The sequence below is a fragment of the Genypterus blacodes genome, unplaced genomic scaffold (assembly GCF_046128005.1).
Source record: "Genypterus blacodes isolate CSIRO-AG114 ecotype Tasmania unplaced genomic scaffold, CSIRO-AGI_Gbla_v1 ptg000022l_1, whole genome shotgun sequence".
NCBI classification, from domain to species: domain Eukaryota; kingdom Metazoa; phylum Chordata; class Actinopteri; order Ophidiiformes; family Ophidiidae; genus Genypterus; species Genypterus blacodes.
This window is the reverse complement of record NW_027466835.1, coordinates 4,700,114-4,727,206: the sequence shown is the minus strand read 5'-3', so window position 1 is coordinate 4,727,206 and position 27,093 is coordinate 4,700,114. Positions and strand designations below refer to the sequence as shown.

Sequence of the window (27,093 nt, the reverse complement as noted above, 5' to 3'; positions counted from 1 at the left end):
TAAAAGAGCATTTGTGCCACTACACACAAAAATGCGACAGCGTGTCTCTGAGAGTTAAATGACCAAAGAGACAGAGAAGCGTTTCATTCATCAACAACCTGTCTGGTCAGGCTTATAGACGTGTGGTGTTTGCCTGCACCATAAAACACACAGGTTCAAACAGCGTTTAGCATCCCCACAAGGCGACTTACTGTTTCTGTTGGCTTTGAGCTTGGACAGCAGCTTCTGGGTGGAGGTCAAGTCTCCGCTCTTGACCGCCTGGAGAAGATCCTGTTCCTTTCCCATGGTCCTGCTTTGTGTTGAAACAACCTTTGCGTAAACCCCGGTGCCTCCTCAGAGCAACATGCTGAGAAATGGAGACATCAACCTGCCTCAGGTGAGACCCTCCGCTCCTCCACCCCCTTGGCGGTCTGCTGCTCAATCTACGACCTCGACTCTGAGCTCCGAGAGACAGAAAATCTATTGTGCTGTTCAAATTTCTTGTCCAACTTTTCTTCTTTTCAGTCTTTATTTCCAAAGTGATGTTATTTCCAGGAGCTTCCAGGGGGGGTTGGAGCCATACAGAGGTACTGTTGATGGGTCTGGAGAGAAGGGGGTCTTGATGTAGGTACTGTGGTCAGTACCCTAACAGGGGGTTGGAGCCATCTGAACCAGCAGAGCAGAGCCTGAGAGTTAGAGAAGAAAAACGAGAAAAACACACCAGTTAATCTATTACGATATTCCAGACTCAATGGTGGGTAAAACCGCACAAGCACTCGGGTGAACACACACAGACACAAACACACACACACTGTTGGGCAGAAAGTAAATGGAAGTGAAACTTAAGCAAAAGGTGCTGGAGACGGAGGACCCAGAGATCTTCTAACCACAACCAACAACCGCGAGGAGAGCAACAGGATTTAGCCGCGTTTCAAATAACCTCCAGTTCAACGGTAATTGGATGGATTCACCACCATTAATCCTACAAACTGGGCCAGAACAAATAGAGTTTGGCGCCGTTCCTTGCATGCCAGAACTTTTCCAAAAAAGAAACCCCTCCCCACTATCAGAGGGAGAGAGAGAGAGGTAATAAAACCCTGAAAAGACCCCCGGTGCACTCAAAACACACACAAAAGCATCGGCCAGACCGCCTCGTCTTCCTCACACACTAATTTTTTAGACATTCGGCTCTTATCTCGGGAGAATCGCAGGGGTGAAAAAGTTAATGCTGGCAATGATACGAGCAAAAATCTTCTGAAGAGAAACGCAGAGGGCGGAACAATACGCTGACGAAACCTTAGAAAGGATAAAAGAACTTTTAGTGGTGGAAGTAACGATGTTCTGGAGGGATTTGATATGATAGCCCCAAGAGATTGAGGTCGATACTTATGGACGAAATTAACAAGTTCTGCGAGCACCAAGACAAACCCTCCCCGGCCCATAGGAGAGAGCTGGGGAGGGTTGACCCCTCGACAGCGTTACACCCAGATTAGTCATCAACCTCACCTAAGCCCAACTCCCCACAGGCGGTGACGTCGCACCATAATCAGAACGACATTGTGTATCAGTTTACAATCGCCGTAAGGATTGGTCAAGTACAAATCTGCATCTAAGCCTGTCGTACTTCCTCTCGTTAGGACAAAGATACAGATTAACCACATATCCGACTCTGAATGGTAATTATTCCAACTACTTATCAATATGTAATGATTTTCTGGAAATTACATCTGAACTAGGTCACTGACAATCCATATCACTTTAAATACAACATATATTGATTCTATTGGGTCAAATGGTTGCAGTTACATGTTGGTATAGTTGCTCTATAGTGGAAATAGACTTCTTTCCTTTTCATGCTTGGAGATCTCATGAAGGGTTAAATATGTGTTTGAAGTCGAGAATCTGCAGCATGGGGCATTGACGACATACTTACAGTATGAGTTTATAGGTGTGTGTGTGGGTGTCTAGGTTTTCTTCTTAGGTTTTTCCCCAGACCGCAAATTGGGAGCAAACACGTCTGGAAAGCCTGATTGCAAAACGTGGGGAGGGATCGCATTGTTTAAACCAGAAAAACGTGGTGAAACCGAGCAAGTATCAACACAGGGAGGCAAATCGGGCAAATTACTGATGTCAGCGACAAGTTAATCAGAACAAGCTGATCGGCTGAATTGACAGCCGTCGATGTTGCTGCACTTGGTTTGTGTTGTTTGGGGTGCGACACTGGCTTGCACACGCGAGCGCTACGGTGTTTTCATTCCTTCTGATGTGACATAACCGTAGCCCAAGGGGAAGGATAACAAGCTGAAAACATGGACCCAAACACACAGATAGGCAAGTTCACACACACCCCCTCAGAGGTGCTGGGGTGTGCAATATTATATTCCTCTACTTCTATGAGACATTTAACCTGAGGAGTGGAGAGTACAGTTTAATCAAAGCTAACCGGGCCTTCGAAGGCCAATGGCGCGTGAAGGATCCACTTGTGTGTTTCCTGTGCCGCGTGAATATTGATGCAACTGCAGCAGGCGAGTTGGTGTCGTTCTTCTAGTTTTCATCTCAGCTACATAATGATGCACCAGGCGAGCAGTTAAACGGATTATAATGAGGTATTATAAGCCGGGGGAATCACCTGACTCGCTCTGTGTTGACCGACCTGCATCCACTCACGCGGCTGATCGGCCCTGTTTGCAGCCCTCGGGCCTCCGTGATGGATTACATGCTCGCTTTGGCTACGCATCGACTTTGTTCCTACAGTGGAACGCGACACTTAAACTCTTCCAGCTCAGTGGCCAAACACAACTTGACGATGTATGAGGAGGGAAGTTGCCACAGTTGTGTCATCGAGGGACATTTCGTGTTTGTCAGAGCTTTGCGTTTGCACTCCAGTCAGGAAAAGTTCCTGCTATTGTTGAGCGTTCATGAAGCAGAATGCAGGACCAAATGTTGTCTTCCTCAGAGCCTTGTAACATAAGGTTGAAGTTTGCTTCAGCGGATCGGCCTTTATTCTTCTTCTACTTCATTCTCTGCACGGTCACGGTTGGTAGTTTTGGGTGCCTTGCCACTACCTACTGACACCTCCCTGTCCCTGCGTTTCGGGTTTACTTTACTGTTCTAACTTCACAAACTGCCTGCATGTAACAAGCGATGGGGCCAGAGCTAAAGAAATGTGTTGCTGTGTAAACACAGAGGCTGTTTTGGGGAATGCTCAGTGTACAGTATGCAGCTGGATCACTGAGCTGAGCTGGGATGACTGCTGGCTTGCACCCCTGCTCAGTTTTGTTCTTGGTTACAACTTGTTTCGTTACATAACCAGGCAGCCAGAGCACAGCACGCACACATACACACACACAGACACACACAGACACACACACACACACACAGGAGAACAGGGTGTAAGCAGAGCTGTCATTCCCATTAACACTCATCACGTCCCGCTTTTCTTCCTCTCTGCAAGGCCGCACTGATGACAAACAGGGAGAACACAGAACCCTGTAGTTTGAGGCAGCAGGGACGAGAGCTAAAACTGTCACTCCATCAATCAAATTATCAAACCTTTGCTGATTCTAGAATCCTTAAGTAAATATGAAATGTGAAGCATAAAACTTTGGACTCTGGGAACTCGTGATGGACACTTACCAGGATTGTTTTGTTTGGAAGCTGCAGCCCTTGCAGTGAGTCGTCTCTTGGTCTACTGGTCTAAATGTGTAATACACGAGAGAATATCAATTGCATTGTATTGATCATATTCTACAATCACTTTATTAGCTGGAGGAAGTTGAATTTTGAATCTATGCCTTGTATTAGCACAAGATTCTTGAAAATGCAGCTTCTTACTGTGAGAAAATCTCCTCATAGTAACTCCACAGACTGGAATGCCAGAGTTGTGATGAGGCGTGAAGCTGTTTGGACGTGTTTGCATTTCATTTTTCTACAGTGCAGCTCTGATCTACATATTCACTCTGTTCTGAAGTTTTATAATAACAAATCCCCCTCAGATGGCTTTGTTGTTGGTATTGCACATTCCAATGTTTTGAAGCAGCTTCCCGGACTTCCACCTCAGCAGCATGTTTGGGAAATTAAAGGAAAAGATCAATAACGCAAAATAATATTGCCCTTGAGGGTAAGAATGTAAATATTTTACCCTGAGGGGCATAAAAGCACCAAGCTGTGGGGTCAATAAAACTGTTGGATATTTATATTGAAATTATTACTTTTACATTAGAACTAAAATCAAAACAGTTGTGTTACATATTCACCATGTAAATATCTCTTCTGCCTTTTCTGAAATCACTATTTCATGGTGTGTGATTACATTTTTTAGTTTATGCTGTTTAAGTTAAAGGTATTGCTGATTGGCAGTATTATCTTTATTGTGTACATTCTGAAAATGATAAACTCAAACAATGCAAGTGTCACTCCAAAATTCATTTAGAAAAATTAAATAAAGACAAATAATAATGTATTAATAATAAAATAACGTGAAACCATTACAGATAAACGCGCACAAGACGTAAACACGACTCGTTCTGTAGTTCGGCGCTACTCGGATCTCGAAACAACCTTTAATGTAAACAAATGGTTGATTCTTCGAACCCGCGCGCCTGTGGGCGGTGACGAACACTGATCCAATCCTCCAGCTTTACCTGCACTCTGCTACAATACAGAGCTAGTTAGAGAGGTTTACCTGCGCCGAACTCAAGGCTTGTTAGTGCACATAGTAAAAGTTTGCCATCGTGCTGGTTGAACCGAACTTCCTAGAGTAATGAGTCCACTAAGGGCGAACCGTGGAGGGAGTTCGGCGGAGGAGGTGGAGATCTCCCCGCACCGCACCGCACGCTGGCCACATCGCGGTGTGATCCAGGCTCGCAAACTGGCGAGCGAGGACCTTTGTACTGAAGTTTGGCAACGCGCACCACCGGGCCTGTCACCGTGTAAACACAAGTCTAGTAACGCGCCACGCTTACCGTGATATGGACCCAAACGTGACAGAAAGTCCCTGCTCCCGAGGTGTCGCTCAGCAAGCTGGCAGTCCGCAGCAAAATCCCCAAAGTCCTCGGTGTCACTGCGTCGATACTCCAAAAAGTCCAGGAAAAGTTCAGTAAAATGTGTTTTTTCGCGCCTGTTGCTGTCTTTACTTTGTCTCATCCCCGCACAGACACAAATTAGATGAAGGAAACGCGTTTTTACTACTTAGTACGGCTGTTATGACGCTTCGTTCCCCTCGCTGTGAGTGCCATTCCCCGCTACACTGTCACCGAATCTACAATACGCCAGCTTGTCAGCAACAAGTTAACATAACATACAAAACATGCAGCTTCCATGGAAGACCTTCAAAATAAAACGTCTGGCAAGGGATTGCCACCTCTTTCAAATCTTAAGTATATTAAAGTAAATATTTGCCTCCAAGGCGATTCCATTTGAAAATTGTTATTTTAGGAACCATTTTAACGCATCATATTTGTTTAATTTCCACCACGACTCGATTTCATGATTTTAAGTAATTCAATTCAACAGATTTCGTATACACATATGATTATGGAAACGTAATAACACATGTCGAATTTTTGGATATAAAAACATTCTGAACATTATTATCTCATTCAATACCCGTATGTTCATGTATTTGAGATTCGCAGTCGTGCTTTTATTGTGAAGAATCGTGTTATCCGGTTGTATCGCCCACTACACGAACTTTTCTGATTATACCGATTATAAAATGACTTCTTAAATATATTTGAGATCCGATTAACACCATTTTGTTGATTTTAACATAACCAAAACAATCATGTTGATTGTTTTGTCAGACTGCAGTCTTACAATATATTTTATTATTTATAATATAATATAGTATAGTATATAAAATATATTTTGTCCACCACAGGTTGATGTTAGTCTTTTACAATGAGAGCAAATCCAAACATAAAACATTTATGTAAACACACCTGTATTACATGTGAGGACCATTGGCCCTCATTCATGTGACCTCAACTGAACCTTCACCACTCCATCAGGACATTAAACCTGTGAGATGTGGGAGGACATGTGGACAGACCGAGTTGAGAGGCGATCAAAGCTGCGTGTCGCGCTCTTTCTTGTGGCTGCCGGCACGTCCTTGGACAAGCACGACACAAAGGCTCAGAGAACTCCAGATTTCACCCGCACAAAAGGCGTCAGATTGAATGGACTTCAGAGGACATCAAGGTAAAAAAAAGAAAAAAAGCTCCGAGTGGCCTTCAGCCCGTTAGAGCCGTGACCCAGCTGAGCAGCTTGAAACAGAAAGAAGAGGAAAGAGAGTGATGAGGAGCGTGAGCGCACCTGCCCTCAGAGGACAGATAAGACTTCTTCTTATGATCAAAGAGGTTGCTGATCCCGAGAACACCACAGCATCGTTTTACACAGTATGAAGGCCTTTAATGTCAGTGTGAGACCTTAATGACAAAGGAGCTGTCACAAAGCCAAAGCTCACCGCGCTCTTTAGACAACACTCAGGTTTTGTTAACAAGCAGTAAAACAGCAACCTGGAAAAGTACAGATAAAGAATTGTCCCACACAAAAAGCTCAAACATTAAACATTTACTAAAACAACACAAGTGGCAAATATTTAGTCACATAAAAGGTAAATACAACAGAAAGTAAAGTCACGGTTCAAAACAAAGCTTACAAAACAAAGAAAAAAGCTGTGAATAACCACAGACTTACAACCACATATAGTATCACATTTACTCTTATATATTGTCCAAGTCAGACATTAGAAAGTGCAGTTTAGTAAATGAATCTTTTTGCATTGGGGATTAAGGAGAAACCTAAAATGTTCGGCCATATTTTCCCTTTAAAGTTAGTTATTTGTTTGTAACCGATGCAGAAATCATCTCAATCCAGTTAAACGCATCTTTATTATGGAAAACTCTTGGTTTGCTCAATGTGCTCATAACGAATGGTCGCTGGTCAATGAAGGTCAACAGTGAAAGGAAAATGGAGGTTATGGACGGGTTCAGCTGCTCCCCTTCCTCTGGTACAACTTCATGGTTTTCCAGTGGTCAAGCGCCTGCCACAGCTGGCTCTCCATCCGCATGTCGTGGTTGGCGAAGAATCGAAGCGGCATCCACACGGAGTCGTAGTAGTGGTCCGAGAAGTCTGCGTAGTTCGAGGTGATGAAGCCGTAAGCGGAAACCTACAGTAGAACACCATCATCATCATCATCATCATCATCATCATCAGACGTGAAATGATCAAATGTATCACAAGCGTCCAGCTGATGTGTTTGAATGGAAAGTGTGACTGTGTTTTCTAAAAGCATTTTCTTCAGGTTTTTGTGATTTTCCAGTGTAATGTTTTTGCTCATGAGCTCATAGGCGACCCTCCTTTTTGTTTCTGACCTGGTCACACGAATGCAAGGCCGCCATCAGCATCAAGGCTCCGGTGCTCGGCATGTACAGGGACTGGGTGCCTTTGTACCTCAGCATGGGCGACTGCAAGAAACTGAGAAATGCATAATGAGTTAGTGAATAAAAACACAAACATACAGCATACACACGGCACTCCTTCACCTTTTTGTCACGTATGCAATAAACTCAGGGTGAAGAATCTTGAAGTTCTTAGCAGGTTTGTGGCCAAAATACCTCCAGGGCCTGTTGGTTACATAATAATGACAAACACAAACAGAAACAGAGTGAAAACTTAAACCAGCAACCAAAGAGAAGAAGAAGTATTGATTCTCAAAAATATACAACACAAAGTACTTGCGCTGTAAATCCTGACTGAATTGAGGCTACACTGCCACCTAGAGGCTGTGATTCAAATTACAGGACTACTATTCCTTTAATCTTCACTTTTATAGCAGATTCAACAGCAGATTGTGGTTGTCATGGGTAACAGAGATTAATTAAGTGCAGATCCAAAGTTTGAAAGAAGTTTTTAATATATAGAAACTGGCTGTCCAGTGTAATGTCCCTTTATTTTCCCTTAAACCCAGCACAAGCAAATAATCAAAGTACTGAGCACATGTGAGCTTAGGACGGATCCCTCACCTGTCTCCAGCGTCCAGCCCCGTCTTCACCCTCTGACCGCGAACGGCCGCCGCCAGCATTGCGTAATCTCGCAAGCCTGTCGGGATGAAGATGTATCGTATGTCCTGCAGATGTGACGAAGCAGAGAGAGCTCTTAAACACGCAGAGCTGTGACACAGGAAGAATGTCATGGAGGCGAGGGGCGTGTCATAGTCTCACCGCGGCCTGTGGGATCTGGGTGAAGCCGTCCTTCTTGTACAGCAGCAGCGCGTGCTTCATCGTGTTTGTGGTGAAACCGTAGAAGGAGATCTTCGTCCCCACGTCTTCTTCAAAGCCCTTTGTCAAAGCCCCGTTGACTCTATGGCCCAGTTCACGTGAACAATTATAATCAGACAGGGACTCATGACATGAAGTGAATGATTTGAACCCTTACATACTGTTTCATTTTGACATTTGAGATGAGTGGATACACATTAAATTGCATTCATTGAGCCTGAATGTTTACCTAAAGCAGCCCACCTGTTTCTTGTCCTTTGAGGGCGGTGGGGCTGGAGGGAGGGGATTTAAACCCCTGACCTCAGCATTCATAAAACCTCACTCACCTGAACACAAAGTCATGGCTGTCGATGTCTTTCCCCTGTCTGGATCCTTTGAGGATTCCTCCGTTACCGACCACAGCACAGCGCACACACTGGCCGGGCGAGCGCCGGTCAAAGAGGCGACTGCTGGCCGCGCCGTTGAGCAGGGCCAGAGTGGAGCGAACAACTGGGAAGAGAACAAGAACAGAAACGAGAATTCATAAGCACACATCTCTCCCATCCTGACAGAGGGAATGAGGAGCGTACCGCTGAGAGGAAGGCCCTTCCAGCCATAAGGAGGCTCCTGGCTCCTCAGATGGTTCCATGCTGGTTCAGAGAAGCTCCCGGCCCACTGCAGGACAGGCACGGAGAAATTGAACAGCCTCCTGAGGAGACGCTCCTTCCTGATGGTCCCTCTCAAAGAGCAAGGCCCCTCAATCTGAGGAGAGAAAGAACAAATTGGTGCATCCTAGGCCAGTTCATGGATAGATACGGTGAGGAGGGAAGGTCGCTACCCACCGTCTCCTCTGCGGTCGCCATGGTAATATTCCAAATGTCCCGAATGTTGTCTTGGACCCATCTGCTGCCTCCATCTATCTGCTGACTGACGCCACAACAAAAGTGAGATATGGAAGATGTAAAGTGGGTTCAAAAACACACTCAAATTTCACAAGCATCAATGATTCACCAAGAACACTTTCAACTTTACAAGACAACAAAACAAATCCGCTGACAGCCGCCTCACTGCACAGGTTGACTACACCTTCTATTATTGTAGGTACCAACAAACAGGAGGTGTTTGTTAGTTACAGGAAAGATCTATGACGGAATCTGCAACAGGTCTGTCCTGAGAGGAGAGAATGTTGCTCTTGTTCCACCATCCTCTCTAATTATGGGTTCATTGTGTATCAGCTTGTGAGTGCAGAGAGTACGGGAGCGGTTTGGTTCATCTGCAGCTACCAGCATGCAGGAGACTTTGTGTTGTCATATAAACTCAGATGAGGATCAGACCTACCTGGGAAAAGACAACAACACTAAGCGCCTAATCAGCATTTTCACAGATGATCTTTGTTATGTTGAGATTACAAACAAGAGTGAATTTAAATGAATGTCTGAAATATGCTCGATTCATCTAGAAAGAGAGTTTGCATTTTGATTTTCAAGTTTAGCAATCACACATCCATCCTCCAGTGTAAACATTAACATGGCATTACTGCTGGATCTTTGCAAAGGAGGGAAGTGAAAAATCCTTTTCTTAAGCTTTAAAGAGTTTGTGGAGGGAAGTGACAGGGGGGGCAAATCAGGTGAACAGTGTGTGTGTGCACAAGCTCTTGTAGAACTATACGTCGGAAACCCCAAAGGAACGAAACATTACATCCAGTGGTTAATTCAATATTTATCGGCCTCAGATTTGATCAGTTATCGTTCGGGTACGTGTTCATACAGCCTTAGTTACCCAGGACGAGAAAAGAAGTTTATAAAGAGAGTCTCCGGGTTGAAATAAGTCTAATCACCTACCTGAGAAATCCGTTTAAGGTGAAGTATTTTCCATAAATAACGACACACAGAGTCAAACAGGAAGTCCCCATCAGAAAGAAAACACACTTCAGGGAGGACGCCCTCATTGTCAATATATGTATTTAAAAATCAAATTTCGAACATTGAAATGCAAGATTGTTCCTCTCTCGTCATTTGGTGGACGGAGGTGAAGCAAAGCACAGCGCGGTCGAAGTCCATGTCAGCACATACGGGGGTGGGAGGTCTTTACACACACACACACACACACACACACACACGAGACGAACTTTTAACAGATCTGGCTCATATCTCTGAATTTCCTTGGTTGAAAGTCCGTTAACGCAGCTTAAAGCGATCTAAACTAAGCCTTTCTTGCTCCAGCGGAACTATTTTGTCTTTACACTAAAATATAAAATGTATAACTTCGTGGACAACCTAACGGTAATCCCCCAAATCAGTTTCTTCAGATGTCGGTTTAGTGAATCTAAAAGCTTCTTTGTCCGATGATGGAGGCACAGAGCCGCTCGCTTTGTCCTCAACACCGCTGGCAGGCACAAACACACCTGGCATGACGTCACGGAAATGGGCGTGTCCAAATGTAGCGCTTATGCACTTATACAGATGACCGCTAAGAGGCGGTGGAGGCACACGAATGAGTCTAAGCAATAGAGAAAAAAACATGAAAACATTCTTTTTGAATTAAATATTTTGCAAATATAAAAGTTTCAAAACTTTGCGCTGTCTTCAAAATCACCCAAATGTATCCAAATGATTACTTTCAAATATATTTATTTGAATGAAAGATATCGCAACTAGTTTGTAATACAATGAATGAAAAACATCACAATTTCTTTTAACACAACAAAACTGGATCGCTACACTAACAAACATCTTCAAAAATGTGACAAGAACGAGCCACTCACATCGATCTACAACATACTTTAGATTTCTCTTGAAGAACTTGAAGATGTCTGTTTAAAATCTTAATTAAAAAGAATTATTCAATCAGCAAAATATACATTCAGATTAAATGCTATTGAGATTTTCTTAACCATTTTGCATGAGTTTACAATGAATACGTTTTCTGGAAATGTGTCTTGTAAATGTTCACTGCAGCTGTTCAGTCAAATTATAAATAAATTGAATATTAGCATTTATGACTCGACATGAGTACAGTTTGTTCCCTGCCCGTCTGTCTGTCTTTCAGAGCGTCTGTCTGGACTACAGGGTGTAGAGTTTCAGTTGTTCCTCCATGTCTCCCTCCGTCACGCCACCCAGCAGCTCCTGGTTCTCCCTCAGCAACAGGAAGATCGCTGCCAGCTGCTCCTGTTGCACCCTGGGAAGTGAATCAGAACACACACACACAAACACACCACCCCATCATCACCACTTCTGCCAACACGTAGAGAAGTCACGCTCAGTTCCGTCTGCAGCATTCTAAAACCAGAGCCTGATAACATGTAAACTTCATACTTGTGCCAGGCGTGTGTGTGTAACATGAGTAATGTATAACTTTGTTCTGGATTCTATGGCAAAAATAACCTCAGACAGCTGCATCATGTATGTGCTGGTACTGCTGTGGTTGAGTGACAACAGTCATGTGTACAATTGACATTTATTTGTGCTCCTCTGGTCTCTAATGCAACGTTGTGCCTGCGCCTCAGTTTGAGTTTAAAGTGAGAGGCATTTCATTCAAACATTTCACTCTAAAATGAAACGGCAGAAAAACAGCTTGGACAAAGGGATTTGTTTATTCATATTCCAGACTATCAAAAATGTAATGCTGGAACAAAAACACAATTGACAATGAAATTTGAAATTAAGTTTTATTATATGGCCGAGCGATTATGCTACACGCAAGCAGAACTTCAACCCTGACGGGAAGTGAAAACTGAAGCCCGCTGTCATTGGTTTTATTCCGACCTTTAGCCTGTAATAGTTCATCAGAGAGCATCATCATCAGCAGCAGGCCAGAGCGACTATAAAGACAAAGAAAGTGATTCTAGTGTTATTGGTAGAAGGGGGGAGTTTATCGCTCGTTTTACATTTCGATCACAGCTTCAGAGTTGCAAAGAGTTTCAACACAAATCTCACACAATCCCTTTCAAAATCCCAAAACCCCACACTCGCGCCACACACACACACACACACCATGTTTGAGGTGCTACACCTGAACACATTCTTTACACGAGGAAAACAACAAACGACAGGCGAGGGGAGAAACATCAGGTTCATGAAGGCACTTGGGTGTGAAGATTTTTGCTTTTCACGCGCAGAGCTTCTGCCTGTAGGCCGTGCCCCCTAACTGTAGGCCACACCCCTAACTGTAGGCCACACCCCTAACAATGGTAGTGAACAATGTCATAAAATTCAGAATAGATGTGCTGTTTGATTCCCCTCCCCCCCAAAAGAGGCCGATACTCATTGCAGATTGATTTGCTCTTCAGTGCTCCTCTTCATACATCAGCTGTTAGGAAGTAAAGACGAAAAGCTGTAGGGTGGGCGTGAGTGTGTGAGTGTGAGTGTGAGTGTGAGTGTGTGTGTGTGTGTGTGTGTGTGTCTCTCGTCTTTGTTGGATCATTCAGGCGCTCTGTAAGAAAACAGAAAAGCACAATCAGAGGGATTTGAGTTTAAGGCGTTGTAGGTCTCATGAAACAAAGTCTTGTAAAAACAAGAGATGATTGATTAGTTCTGAGTTCTAACACATCTCTCTCCTGTGTGCCGGGCTCAGAACTTATCAATCGAGCCTCACAAAGTGGTGTTAGATTTTAGTATAACCTACATGGACACAAAGTTAAGGTAAAAGGACACCAAGATTCTGAATAAGACACACGCGTATCTTATAAGCGTACTAGTACTGAATATGTGGTCATGTGGCTGTAAACAATGACGTGTTACTTTATACATCATTATGTGTGAGACAGTTTCTATTCTGCGACACAGAGCTGCCGTTGTTTGCTGCATACATCAGCATCAGTCCCAGTGAGAGCGGGCAGCGAGCGGATGGTGAGGTGCAAAAACTGGGTGTGTTGAAGTTGAGAGAAGAGAGAGAGAACTCACCGTTGGCTGTGATGTTAGAGGGCAGCATGCAGAGTTAGCAGCTGGCATGAGGCAAACACAAGAGACCAGAACACAAACAACCCAAAGAGAACCAAGCGAGCCGCCGTCAGAGAGAATAAAACCCCAAAAAAAACAAGGCAGCAGAGGAAACATTTGGAGAAATAAAGGAAAACTTATGAGGCCATTAGAAGCAGAGAGTTTAGTAGCCTATCTTCAGTTTGATATCCTGTGATTATTAATAATGCACTCACTATGGACATAAGATCAGCAATAATAGAAATAAACAGACGTACAAATGCATACTAATCTATGCAGTAGCGTTTCATAAATATGAATTAAAAAATAAAAATGTACCCCAGACAATTACATTTGCATTAAATTTGTCCAAAACGTTGCCAGTCACATGTTTGCACAAAGTTGAGAAATCATTTGTAAATTTTTTAGATCACAAATGTCAAGCTGCTAATTTTCAAAGGAAGAAGAAGAAAGAAGAGGGAAAAGAAAGAATGGAATTGACGTAACATGATTATCTGTTAGGCCTTTGTTGATCATGCAAGGTTGTGAAAACGAATGATCCAAAGTGTATTTATCATTCCCAGAGGACATGTAGTCTTACGCTGCCTACTGTATTTACCCAGCAGAGGGCGCTCAAAGCCCAAAAAGCAAGGTTTCTGCTTTTAGAGCATTTAAAGAAGCAGCTCTTTTCATTACGTTGACAAATCATGCGAGGCGTCTCCAAGGCAGTTATTCACGGTGATACAGAGTTTGGCACGTGGCTGCTAAAAGCAGCGCCGCCATGATGAAAGTCAAACCTGTGTAATGTTCCAAACGGGGCAGAGGGAGAAGCTCCGGCTGCTCGCTTTAGATCATTTAATAGAGACGTTATTAGATTAGTACGCCAGTGGAGGTGAGCCAAGTCATTCTGACCCATGTTATCAGATTACTACAGTAATGCTGTTGCCCCATCTGTTGACCGTTTGCTGTCAGTGTTTAGGTTTTTTTACTGTTTATTAGCTTTATTAGCTTACTGCACTGGTACGCCGGTAATGGAGTGCAACAATCCAATCCAATGATTTAATTGCGTGCTTATTTTCAGCATCTTTCTTCACAAAGGGTCAGTGTTGAGATGAAGAAAGCATCGTTTCTCCACGGTGCCTCGTCATGAAAGGCTTGGGGAAGGTCCCTATAGGCTCTTTTGTCCTCCTCATATGGACATCCTATCTCCTCTAAAGGAGACACGACCCATATTGGCTGCCGTGTGCAGCACTTTCCCAGCGCCTCGGCCTTCCTTTGTGCTTTCTGGGTTAAACAGAAAGCATCTGGAGGATCCACGTTTTGTTGCCCATGGACACTTAAGCTCCAGGATGCACAGAGTCTCCGCCTCCTCCTTCTCGTCCTCCTTCCTCCACTGCCGGACACACAGGCTTACACGTTGGAGATCAAACGGAAATAAGAGGATAACGCGAGATATGAAACCATCTGCCACCTGGAGCGGCAGAACAGGGCCCACCGCCGCTGCTTAGTGCGGGTGGAACAGCTGGGTGTCACTTTGTAAACAAATTTACCACGTGAGCCATTGACTCTGGGCTGAATCCCCATAGATGGCTCATGGATAGAGGCATGAGAGGGACTCAGTGGGTCTGAATGAGGGTGTAAGGAGAGGGGAAGCAGGTGAGGGCGGTCAGAGGGGCGACACGTTCATGGGGTTTAGTGACCTATGGCAGCTGAAATTCGACCTCTGCTGATCAATCAGTAATCAATCATCCCCAACATCCCTTTTAGTGCTGATGTCTGGTTGTTACAAAAATCACCGGTGAGATAAATGAGCTGAAAATCAGGAAATTTTGTAAAATCACTTTCATCACAAAACGGAAAACAAATCTGTCGACACATGTTTTCTCTCAGCTGCTCAGTCACGCTTTAAGTTCCTCATGGTACATATCAGGGGACATATTGATTAACTGGAGCCTAAATGCTGATTGATCAGCGTCGGTACCGAAATTGGAAATCCAAATACTAGTGAGGGGTTTAGTCATTCGGGGTACAGGGCTGGGTACAGGTGGGTGATCGAGGGGTTATTTAAATAGAAATGTCACCTTACCATTTGGGTTTTTTAACACTCTGTCTGCCAAGGTCGCTTATAGAGAAGTAAAATCAGACGTAAGCTCTATCCTGGAAAGATAAAGGCGGAGGGAGAGCTCTCGTGAGCCGCAGAGACAAACAACCAGTGCAGAATGTGGCCATGTAACATGTTTATCATTCATTCAGACTCTGTGGACATGCTGGGATAGTCCAGATAACGTGGAGTGGAGGGAGGGAGGGAGGGAGGTGGATAAATAAAATTGGAGGGCTGTCGTTGCAACACGTGCGCCTGTGTGTCTTAACAGAACAGAAAAGTACACACTGTTCAAGAAGGGGGGAGGGGGATATAAGGAGTAGAGGTGTGATTGGAGGGTGTGGAGGAGGGTCCATCCATCTATTTTCTCAGATGCCCCAGATTGCTGTCCGAACCCAATGGACCGGACTGCTTAGGCGCCGTCTCAGAGATTCGTGTGGAGCTCAGGTCAGGATTCAGATTTCATTTTCACCCTATGATCCAGGACGAAGCCCAGCAGTCCACACGTCACACTTGAAGTGGGGAAACAATGATGGACGACCCCTGACAGCACTCTTGGGTTTCGGGTCCCAAACCACAGGTGTGATTCAGGCTCTAATACAGTGAAACCGCTCTGATGGGGTCTGGATCTGCCCTGTGCTCCTGTTTGTATCCTTCATTTCATTCTTTTTCACGTTGCAGAGCTCAGCAGCTTAACGGGTAAATTGTTCGCCTCTCTCTGTTGGCGCAGTGATCGGTACCAGAACTGTGCCATGGTTCAGAATTGATCATTTCTGATACTCTGGATAACACACAGCTAGCTGGAGCTTTGAACCTGCAGAGGTTCCATAGCCAGCAGCTCTGAGTATCGAGGACAATGTTCACCAAGGGAGAACGAACAAAGAACTTGGACGAGGTTCAACATCCTACTCCGTTCTCTCTGCCGCATTCATCATCATCATCACCACCACCAATGTCTGAGTCACAGCTTTAGCCTTGAATTAAAAGAAGCAAACTCAGATTTTCCTAATGAGGTCACGTATGGCTTTCCTCTCCAACTCCTCAAAAACTCCATGGGAACATAACCTTAACATTTTAAGAGCTGGAATCAGCTTTGGGACATCCACTCCCTCATAAACGACCCCTCCCCCCCTGAAAAAAGGTAAAACCCTCCCATATGTGAGCCCTGCTTGGAAAAACCTTTCAGCTCTCAAACCGGTGATGACCGAGCGATTACATAACGTTACAAGTTTAGACCTCAGAATGTGTTGAGAGACGGGGAAGCCAGAGCTGAAGAGAGAAGATAAGACTTCTGTCTAAAAGAGATCAGGTTGTTTACATTAAGTGCCAGACAAAAGTCTAATAAGGGTCTGTAATGGATTTCCTTCCTTTTAAAATGTTTTTTAAAGGTTGTATACACGAAGGGGCGATGCAGCTCCAGTGTCTGGAACTGCACAAAACAATTCTCATCCAATTTGACATTAAAGCCTCCCGACTGATTTTCCAGTTTAGGGAAGATTGTCCTCAACACAATAAGAGCAGGAACGACATCAGCACCATTACAAAATAGATCCAAATGTGTAAAGATTATGAAACCTTCATCTAGCTCACTTTTATCAAAAAGGATAAAAGATTAAATGATGTAATGTCAACATAGAGCTGAAAGCAACAATGTTTTAGCGAGCCCAAATGTGTTTCTTTATTATAGCAGAAATAATAAGACGAGAGTTGCTGACAGGAATTCTGGGAAATGGAGGAAATCACTGAGAATTAAATTGGGCCAAAGCAGAAAGCCCTCCACCGCCCGAGCTGGCAGGATTAGAGGTTTAGCTGCTCCACTGTCTTGTCATGCAGGCAGCACGCGAGGATAAAACACAAAAATCACGCAGGTCAAGAGGGCAGCGAGCAGGTTGTGTGTGTGTGTGTGCGTGCGTTGAGCTAGTAAGGAAACATGGCAGACGCAGACCAATGCATGCTGTCAGACGGAGGCCTTCATCGGGACCGAACTCAGCCTTCACTCACCTCTGCTCCTCTTCAATCTCCTCCTTCGTCATCAGCGTCTCGAATCTGCTCTGCTTCATGCCGACGGTGAACTCCACTTTCTCGTCGTCGGCGACCAAGTCTGACACAAAAGAGAGACAAAAGGAGTATAAGACCACCAGACTTTAACCTCTTAGACTGAATATATGCCCTCTGGTAGCTTAACTGTTATTTATGTATTATACAAAATTAATTTTTGAGCCATTTTTCAAAACCAGATTCAAATTTTGTATTTGCAGAGCTCAAAACACTCCCCACACACTCGGTCTGTAATGGCAGCATCTAAACATCAGTATCTGTACAAACTGGCTGCACTTTTGTCTTGCGTTCAGACTCCTGGGAATACTGAAAGTGTTTCCAGAGCCCACTGCAGCACAGAAACACTGAGTGAAGCCTGAGCTCTGTGCCAGCAGGCTGCAGCCTTATGGCCCAGCCTCTCCTGCATAGTTTTGGGTTTGTATGTAAGAGGGAGGCCTGCTGTGTTTACGCCTCAGAGCGGAGTGAAGTGGTTGCTTCTTGCAGATGCTCGGAGCGGCTGCACAGAGCAGATAACTCATTTCCTGGAAGAGCTGACACAGCGCTGCTGCTTTTTGGCCTTTTGGCACATCGATACCAGGAGAGTGAAGTGATGGTGAGGTGACGTGCTGTTTCCCCAAAGAACACAGACCCAAGTCTCACTGTAGTGGCATGGAATGTTGCTTGTATTGGACTTCTAAAGAAATTATGATTCAGTGCATTTGTGGAATGAAAAAAACAAATCTCCTGAGTCATCCCTCCAGCAGGAAATCCTCTGCCCAAAAGATTAAAAATCTCTCAGGAAAATTGATTTCCCTCAGCCCAAACCTCTGGCTCCATGGCTATGCTCCTGTCTGACCGTCACATCTCAGACCTGTCAGCAGCCAGCTACACTTACATCGGCTCTTTGTGGAGTCTAGCCTTGTTTATTCAGATAAGATAAGTCGCTAGCCTACACATAGGCAGCAGTGAGTGGAGACAAGGTAATTTGTATAGCCCGGTATATCATATAGTGTCTGAAACAGGTTTAGGCTTTACAGGTCGAGCCCAAGACCAGGAAACAGTGACTGGTCGGGTCACTGGTGGTTTGTTTTCACAGATTCTGCAATGACACAAACGTGAAGTCAGTTTGTACGTTAGAGGGAATTCATTAGCTTCAGCTCGTTCACAGGTGCAGCAGCCGTCTGCCTCGGGAGGACGACACCCGCGCTTCAGACAGCAGAGCCAATCAGCTTTATGTGCCTACAAGCTGCAACACAGAACTACAGCAGATAGTGCAGCAGGTGTGTGTGCGTGTGTGTATCTTAAAATCATCCGTCGTTCCCACACACACACGCTCCAAATTAAGTGGCACTGAATTACACACCAATCCTTTAATCCTGTAGAGTCTAAAGTCAGTCGTGCAGTTTGACGTATGGCACCATTGGATTTGGTTGGTGGTTATATAATCCACAACCTACAGTCAGTAATGAAAACTACTTCCTGTTTCAGGGAAACCTCACTCAGGATTTAACCAGACCTTCAAGAAGGACGACACCATTGCCCTGAAACAAAAATGTGTCCAAACATTGGCTGAATGCTAAATGTGGGCATACTTACTGATGGCAGATTGTGTGTCAGGAGGGGACACGTGTCCTGTACTTGTTTTAAAATTGCTGACGCGTACAAACTCCCCCGCCCACCGTGTTATGCCACAGTGTGATAAAAACTGGAAATCCCTGTGTGTGTGTGATCATTTCCTATCCATCATCTGCAGGGCTCAGAGAGGACAGTGGTTTGTCCTGTCCTTAGATTCCTGCTGTCCAGTATCAAAATACCACAGTCATGCAGCCGTGGATCATTCTGTTTGAGAATAGTCCTGATTTTGCATTTTGCCTGGATATTGGTTTTCTGTGTTTGTCTGGTTATATAAAACACTAATTTTTTTTTTTTTTGCTTTCCAATGAAAGGAAGGCCTTTAAGGCAAAGCTCCATCTTTCATTGAAAAGTTGTGAGATAAAAGGCTCAACAGTTGGGCGCTGCATCAAACTCACCAGAATCCTCGATGGCCTCTGCCACTTTAGTCACCGGCTCCACCGTGAGCTCGGGGGCAGACACTTCTTCTGATTCACGGATCAGCTCAGGCAGGGCTTCATCATCATCTTCAGGCATTTCTGGCTCCGGGACAGACTCGGGCTCGGCCTCAGGCTCTGCCTCAGGCTCGGCCTCAAGCTCTGGTTCAACAGCTGGTTCGTGGACAGGTTCTGGTACCTCTGCTGGTTCTGGAACTGCAGCCAGTGCTGGAGCTTGCTCTTGTGCCACAATTTGCTCTGGCACCCATTCTGGTTCTGGGACAGTTTTTGGTTCAGGCACTGGAGCTGCCGGGGCTTCTGGTACAGTTTCTGGTACTTTAGGCGTTTCTGGTCTATGTTCTGGAACGATGTTTGCCCCTGGTTCTGGAGCAGGTTCAGACTGAAAAGACAAGAGATAAAAAAACGTCAACTTCCATGAGGCATTTTAGATAATAGACATTGTGGAAACAGGGATGACCATTTGGTTATGCCCTGATATTCCACATTTCTGAATGAGTATTTGGATTGAGGCTGCTCGGGGCTCTGTGGGGGGTTCTGTTGTGCTGTGGTCAGAGTGCTGAGTGGACGGTGACCTGATGACAGTCATCACTCACAAAGCTGCTGCTCTGTCACTTACAGCTCTTTGTGAAGAGGACCGTTTGTGCCATCTGCCACTGACATTAGGGACAAATAAAGCCCACTTCAACGAACCGTCAACCTGTCCTTCCCCTGGCCCTGACAGCTCTCACACACACCCACACACACACTCACTGGTCCATCTCCTCTGTGGCCGAGAGGCCGCCCCCGCCCCGCTCTTCACTCTCCTCTGCTGATGCACCTGTCAGTGTCTTTGTGCTGAGCTTGCAGAATGACATTGGAGCAACAGATCTGGTTTCCCTCTCGGCCTCTGTGCTCGTACAGGAACCAAACACGGCACTGTTAACGCTTTAAGGAAGTGCTGCTTAGTGACTATAATCTAATTTCAATTTATTTTTTTTATTAATAGAAAAGAGAAATGTGATCGTGAACGGTTATAATCAGATTTTGTTGGCTGGTTATTATTACTGTATGATGACATCACAGGGGATTCTGTTGGTGATGAAACATATTTGTACCTAAGTAAACTTAGAAGTTCATATAGACGAGCTCTTAAGTGATCACCAAATATCTCCAGAATGCTACAACTTACTAAAAAATGATTTCACCTATAGATGTCAGAGGAATCGTTAACTTTTTTTTTTTTTTTTTTTTTTTTTTTTTACAGACTTGATAACAAAACAAACTTTAACGGACAGAATTCCTGTGAACAGCGAGGCTCTGCTACAGAAACAACTGCTCCCCTTGTACCCAAACTCCTGTCCAGTCCCATCAGTCAGTAGCAGCCCTGCTCATGACTCACTGCAGGGACAACTGGCAGCACCATGGTAGACTGAACAGGGCTGGATTCAGGTTTAATCATGACTTGGCCCGCCTGGTGCCCGGCCTCTTAATCCCACACGGGCCCTGGACACGCAGAATGGAATGGAATGGCATCTGTTTAGCCGGAAATGCTGGTCACTTCCTCTGCCTCTGAATTCCTGAGGTATGAAACAGCAGAATAGTGTGCGGGCCACAGGCTGGGTTTATAAATACCGCTAAGGCAACAAGATGATAAACTGTGCGTCAGGTCCCAGCTTCTGCTTCAGCCGAGCCTCTCACGCCTAAATTGGTCAAATATGTTTCTTGGATGAGTAAAGCCCGACATGACATCACTATGTGTTATAAACTGAGGCCCCGATTTGCTCTTCAGCTGTGAGATTTCTGTTTTGGAGGACGGATCATCCAAGCAGCATTGAAACTAAAAGGGAAAATACTGAAAGAAGAAATCAGTCAGCCTGTGAGTCACATCTGTCACACTGGAACATTACACTCCTGCTTCACACATAAACCCCCATTTTAGCTGTGTAACAGAGTGCAGAGGAAGGCCATCAGGCGTCGCGGTATGTGGGAAATGTGAATCCTCCTCCTACCAAGACAGATAACCCCAAAGCTGTAATAGGTGAGGAAGAGGAGGAGGAGGTAGCTGAGGAACTGACAAGGGTCGTGTGAGAGACTCGGTGGCTCCACAGAGCTCAGCAAGCCGTTAATCCTGAGCAGACAGCAGGGAGGATAACGGCCCAGGTCAGCTGAAGAGACTTTAGAATGACAGAGCATTGCTCTCATTACAGGACATGGAGGTGTCACAGCTGCTCTGTTTGTTGCTCATTTCTGTGCTCTCATGATGCTCACTTCACCCAAAACAACAAATGAGTCTCTGCAACTTTCTTCAGCCCACTTTGTCAAGAAAATGATTCAAGTCTATTATTACACTGGCATGAGAAACAAACTCTTGTAATTGTTATTTTGTAGCTGGTGTCATGACGACAAAGTCGTTCGCTCAACTTTTAGAGAACGAGACGTCCAAAAAGTAATAACAGTAAAGTGATAAAGGGGTCAAACCGACTCTAAGCAGCAACAGCTGTCAGGATTGTCATGGTGACTAGAAACAGGTCTGTGCCGTTTCACACGTGTGTGAACTGGGTCAGAGCCATAGCCTGTAGGCTTCATAGAGCAGATACACTACACATGCCACAGTGATGATGAGGTTCTCTGTGCACAAAAGAACACAGATCTCATTCCCAGGCAGGTTTGTCCAGCAGCTATTCCCCTCACACACACCTGGATGGAGTCCGGAGGGATTTTGCCAAAACCTCAGATTGCAATTATTCTGAAAAACTTATTTTTATTTCATCTGCGCTGTGAGCAGATCACCTGATAAAGACAATCTGATATCACACTGCTGTAATTGTGCTGGTATGGTTTGACATAATGATAGAGTACAGTAACTATAAGCATTAAAAACCAAAAGAGGAAGGATGAGGTTTTGGTTTTGGTCCACCACAGATTTACAGTTTCTGTTTTTGGAATTCTGACATGCGAGAACCAACACCATCCCTCTTCCCACCAAGGAAGCCCTGCACATTGCCAAGTGATTCCTAAATCTCCGGGCTGTGCAGGCTGGTCGTGCCACAGGGCAGCTTACAGGATCCCACTGTGGGAGGACGAGGGCAGGGGTCCAAGGCATCTGTGGCCCAATAGACTCTTCTTGTGTCAGCGACCTTCCATCCCTGCCTTGTGTCTGTCCAAACACAGACACATTGTTCGCTCGGCTCGCTGCCTTATCTCGGTCTGAGCTCGCTGACGCCGCCCACGTTTATGATAGAAGTGACTAGAGACTCATTCTGTCCTCGGCCTACAGGGAAGCGTCGCCAGACTGTCTCGTCTCCACAAACGTGTGAAGACGATGACGTTGACGCTTACAACAAAGTACCAGAGCATGAAATACTCCAGAAAACTACATAATATCTGAAAACAGACCCAAACGGGTACATGACTTGAATAACTCCGGCCTGGACGCGATGCCCAGCTGAAGGCTCTCTGGGCGGTGAGTGAGCAGTGAGTGGGGGAGGACGGGCGAGGAACACATCTAGGGAAAGAGGAAAATACCAGGATAGGAAGGTCACGCAACAGAACCGGACCAATGAGTAAACAGCCGCTGTTCACGCCGCTGCTAAGAATCTGGTGAAGTACCAAAGGAGCAGAGAGGAGGAATGTGTGAGCAGCTCAGGAACGAAACACAAGAGTCACACCCACCACCACGGCCTGCAGGGCTCAGATTGTGTTTCCCGTTTATGGGACCTCATGTAGGACATACAGTATGCCATGGACGTATAGACAAGACAGATGACTCTCCTACTGTATGGACAGAAATAAGAGCAACCAAACACCAGTGATGAAAGAAGGACTCAAGTACACTGAAGGGAAAAGTAGCAACACTACAATGGAAGGATATCTAAGTATCTAAGTATTTTTTTGGTATAAACGAACGAATGAAGGAGGGAAGGAAGGAAGGAAGAATAAATAGAAAAAATAGTGCAAAGGAAGAAAAGGTAAAGAACGGCACGAAGGAGAACGAAAGAAACATTTTTCCAAACCACACACCTTCCCACTCACACCCCCACACACACACACCATATATGGAAGCTTGGTGAGTGAGCCAGAGTGAGGAGGAAACGTCAGGGAGTTCACATGCTTCACAAATTTCTCTCCTCTTCCCAGCAGCGTGCAGTGAGGGAACAAACATCTCATCTAGCCCTCGTTTGAAGAACGCAAGAGTCCAGCCATTTGAATTGGAACGTTGTGGTACGTTGCAGTACATTGTGGTACTTTGTGGCGGCGCAGGTTCAGAGCGGCATGAGGAGTAACTTTAGAAGCGCAACTTAGCGACACTAACAAATGTCAGCCAGCCAAATTAGGCTGCAGCGGTGACGGATGGAGGCATGAAGCAGACATGTGACACACAGTACAGGATCAGCTTTACATGCAGGAAAACAGGGAGGGTGCTGAAGAAGTGAACACATCATTTAGTGCCACTGCAACAAGAGAATGACGTGATATTCTCCATACATCGAGGCGTTCATAAGGGGGACTCACTTGGATAGTTGTGTCAGGATCTGTTCTATAAAGCCTCATTTGTGATGTCGGCCAACGCAAACAAACTCAACTTAAACTAAGGCTCAGAGGGAAACGGCCTCACCAAGTAACCGCTGATAGAGTGATCCAAACTCAAACTTAAGCAGACGCTGAAACTCCTCATTCTACCAGCGCTGAACGTGGAGAGAGCGGTTCCAGATAAGGAGGAAGGAGGAGGGTGGGAAGCAGACAGAGTCAAACCTGTAATCAGTTTCAGGCCAAGAATGTGAAAAACTATAGTTTGATAACGGATAAGCTGAGATGAGCTTTTTTGGTTTGGACTTTGGGGGGGTGATGTTGCCTTTCAAGCTGCTACACTGGGCCTCAGCAGCCTCTTTCCACCGAGCGCCGGCCGTGTAGGAAACCTCCCACACAGCTTCAGCTCCTGTCAGCCGGGACAAGAGCCCCTCTGTTTCAGCTGGACACGGAGCACAAACACAGCACGGCCCTTTATGTGGAGCCCTTATACAATGTAAACTGCCAGGACAGCCATAATGTGAAGCCCTCTGCTGCGTCCATACAGGCTGTTACAAGTCACACAGCTGAGGAGGAGCACGGCAAGGTTGCATAATGTTGCATAACGTTAACCGAGGGCGGGACCACCAGTGGTTTTTGCTTCAGTTGCAGCTCCAGCACAACTTGAGGTTTATGCCCCAAACGCCTTTAGAGTGAGCAGTTGTGTGTTTGCGCGCGTGCGTGCGTGCGTGCGTGCGTGCGTGCGTGCGTGCGTGCGTGCGTGCGTGCGTGCATCTGGGCAGGTTTATATCTGGCTGAAACCAGATTTGTGATACTTTAAGCTTTAAGTTTTGCGAGCATTGTTGTCCATGTGCCTGTGTGATGGTAGAAAGACTCTGATGACTTGTTATTAAATCATTGATTCCAATTCTAATACAATATTTACGAGGATAGCTTCAACTTGTTTTATGGCCATGTTGTCAAGTGTCAGTTTGTAAATATCACCACGAGTTTCCAATCAAAACCTGGTTCATAGAGCTCCACCCAAAAGCTCAACCTGAGAGTGATTATAAAGTATGAAGACATTCCAAATCTGAGACTATAACGGCGCACACTGTTCCCATACAGTGCTGAGGGACCTGCCTATACTGCCCCAGTCAGCAGGATGATATAACACCGAGCAGGTTTCACAGTTCTTAGAGCTCACATGTACGGGTGTGGACGTGTCACACCCACTCCTAAAGCACAAGAGTCGATTTCAGACATGTGACTGAGCCATGAACACCGACATACAGTGTGTGTAAATATAGGCTATAGGTTCCTCGCCAAATATAGAGGGAGGTGCATGTTTGCGACATGCATGTCTCTCGTGTTACAGCGTCTTTAGCCAGAGAGCTTTAACGGCCTCTGACAGGGCTGGAGGTGGAGAAAAGGTGTTGGCAAAGATGGAACAAGCAGCAGGTGAATGTGCAACGTGACCCCTGGAGATGGACCCACAACCCTGCTGAGGCTGACAGAGGAGAGCAACTGCTGCTGCCTCTGCTTCCGGCTCTCCATCGCTGCCATCACAGCCCGCTTCCCGTGCCAGTCTGAGCAGGCTTTCACATCTAATCACGGCTGCAGCCCAAATAGAACCAAATCACATTAGACCAATCAATGGTCACTTTTCAAACTAGAAGGCACTCAGAGACTTCATACCTCCACCAATGCACAACAGTCCTCCAATAACAGCTTCGACACTTAGTGATGAAATTTAGCAGGACAATCTAGTAGGAGTGGGGCCTTTATGAACCAATGCAGATGGATTCTATGGTATTCTATGTTCAAAAGTTATTTACAAGCCCACCAGTATCAAAATGACATGGATTCTTCTCTTGATCACGTCCAACCTGCACAACAAGACTAATCCATCAATAACTTTCTCAGACATCCTGCTAACAGAGGCAGACAGACCAAGTTAAGAAGTACGTTTGTATGTTTGCATGCATGTGCGTTTGTGAAGGATCCCAGGTACATGCAAGGATTACAGCCTCTGCTTTTATCTCCCTGCAGTGTTCATTTATACAACACAATTCTATCACTGTTGGCTATATTTGAAAGCACATTAGTGATAGGTGCTAAGACTGGATGGGGGACGGGGATGGAAGGATTTGATTGCAGCTGAACAGTTCCACATTTTCATAAAGATTCTGCAACGTTTGCAAAATTCAAATGAGCTCAGAAGAATGAGGTTTTGCAAGGGGGGAGAGATGGTGACTATATATGGGTGTCAGGTACGCTTAATTACTCCTCATATCTTAGCTAAGGCAATGTCACTTATGAGCCATATATTCAAAACAGACATGCGCTGAATACACACACACAGACCAATGGGTGACTTATTGTTGGAATAAACCATAAACCATCCAAAAGGGACATTTGTGTTGCGTCACAGTAAGAAATACACTAATTAATTGTGAACCTTATTAATTGTGACTTAATTGTTTCATTTCCAGTTGTGTCATTTAGCCAAACATGCAGACAATTTATTGATGAGGCAAACTAGTTGGTCAGTGAAATAAGTATCTTAATCAACAATTTGGGCTCTGGTAACTTATGTGTATTGGTTGCGACATTTGACGTCCAGTAGCCAATTAGCCAATTAATAAAAACAAATTGATAATTACTAACCTCAATCTGTGGTTCTGGGCTCTTCTCGACTTCTTGGATCTTCTCCGCGGTTCCGACGTCCTCCACTACCGGGGATAGAGGTGCAGGAGTCGGGGAAAGTACGGGTGCAGGTGCCAGGGCTCTGGACGGAGGGATGTCGTCTCCATAACCCACCTTCGGCTTCTTCTTCTTCGCCGCGCCGTCGTCGGGCTTCTTGTTCAGGAGTGACGAAGCGAAATAAACGGCAACAGCCGTGAAGAGAAGCGCGGGGATGATGACAGTCGGGTCAAGCTCCATGTTTTATTATGTTAAAGATTCTACCAAGTCAAAACTAAACGTTGAAGTTAGTTTTTGAGGACAATGTGTGTCTGTGCGTGTGTCAAGCTGCAGAGCCACACACACTGAGCTGCATCCCACACCGTCCCAATCTGATTTAACAGGCTGACTGAGCCGCCGTCCGCTTCAACTTATAAGCACGTGCCATTTCCGTCTGCAGCTGTCAAAATAAAAGCTTTTGTCAAAAGTTAGATATCACTTCCGGTTAATTTAGAAAACGATACTTTTTCTTGAATCTTATCTTATCCTTGTTATATTAT

General features: G+C 45.1%; 3 protein-coding genes across 12 annotated transcripts in view; all 3 read right to left on the bottom strand.

The window, feature by feature from the left end:
- caskin2 (CASK interacting protein 2) overlaps positions 1 to 5,253 on the bottom strand; it is a 53,152-nt gene extending 47,899 nt beyond the window's left edge. For 7 of the 8 annotated variants that reach the window (XM_076142701.1, XM_076142703.1, XM_076142705.1 and 4 more), the window contains exons 1-2: positions 4,944 to 5,253; positions 192 to 665 (exon numbers count right to left, since the gene is read on the bottom strand). In XM_076142701.1, coding sequence (XP_075998816.1) covers positions 192 to 285 — 94 coding nt within the window. In that variant the 5' untranslated portion in view covers positions 286 to 665; positions 4,944 to 5,253. Of the gene's footprint in view, positions 1 to 191; positions 666 to 3,615; positions 3,676 to 4,943 lie in introns of all 8 variants that reach the window. The other variant, XM_076142702.1, reaches the window with a different exon arrangement.
- Positions 5,254 to 6,368: 1,115 nt separating this feature from the next.
- st6galnac2 (ST6 (alpha-N-acetyl-neuraminyl-2,3-beta-galactosyl-1,3)-N-acetylgalactosaminide alpha-2,6-sialyltransferase 2) lies at positions 6,369 to 10,625 on the bottom strand. Of its 2 annotated transcripts, none has more exons than XM_076142729.1 (9): positions 10,082 to 10,625; positions 9,083 to 9,167; positions 8,831 to 9,002; positions 8,588 to 8,750; positions 8,205 to 8,343; positions 8,007 to 8,110; positions 7,527 to 7,607; positions 7,356 to 7,458; positions 6,369 to 7,150 (listed from the first exon to the last, which is right to left on the bottom strand). In XM_076142729.1, the coding sequence occupies exons 1-9, from the start codon at positions 10,186 to 10,188 to the stop codon at positions 6,971 to 6,973; spliced, it is 1,134 nt and encodes a 377-aa protein (XP_075998844.1). In that variant the 5' UTR covers positions 10,189 to 10,625; the 3' UTR covers positions 6,369 to 6,970. The 2 variants fall into 2 exon arrangements, with proteins under 2 accessions (XP_075998844.1, XP_075998843.1); XM_076142728.1 differs by having other exon boundaries at positions 9,083 to 9,174; positions 10,083 to 10,623.
- A 445-nt stretch (positions 10,626 to 11,070) lies between these two features.
- Positions 11,071 to 26,950, bottom strand: LOC142992348 (uncharacterized). 2 transcript variants are annotated; one of them, XM_076142732.1, is made up of 4 exons: positions 26,519 to 26,950; positions 19,325 to 19,742; positions 17,259 to 17,358; positions 11,071 to 11,417 (listed from the first exon to the last, which is right to left on the bottom strand). In XM_076142732.1, exons 1-4 carry the CDS (start codon positions 26,792 to 26,794, stop codon positions 11,303 to 11,305), a joined length of 909 nt encoding a protein of 302 aa, XP_075998847.1. In that variant the 5' UTR covers positions 26,795 to 26,950; the 3' UTR covers positions 11,071 to 11,302. The 2 variants fall into 2 exon arrangements, with proteins under 2 accessions (XP_075998847.1, XP_075998848.1); XM_076142733.1 differs by lacking the exon at positions 11,071 to 11,417 and adding an exon at positions 11,818 to 12,671 and having other exon boundaries at positions 26,519 to 26,949.
- Between the last annotated feature and the right edge of the window lie 143 nt (positions 26,951 to 27,093).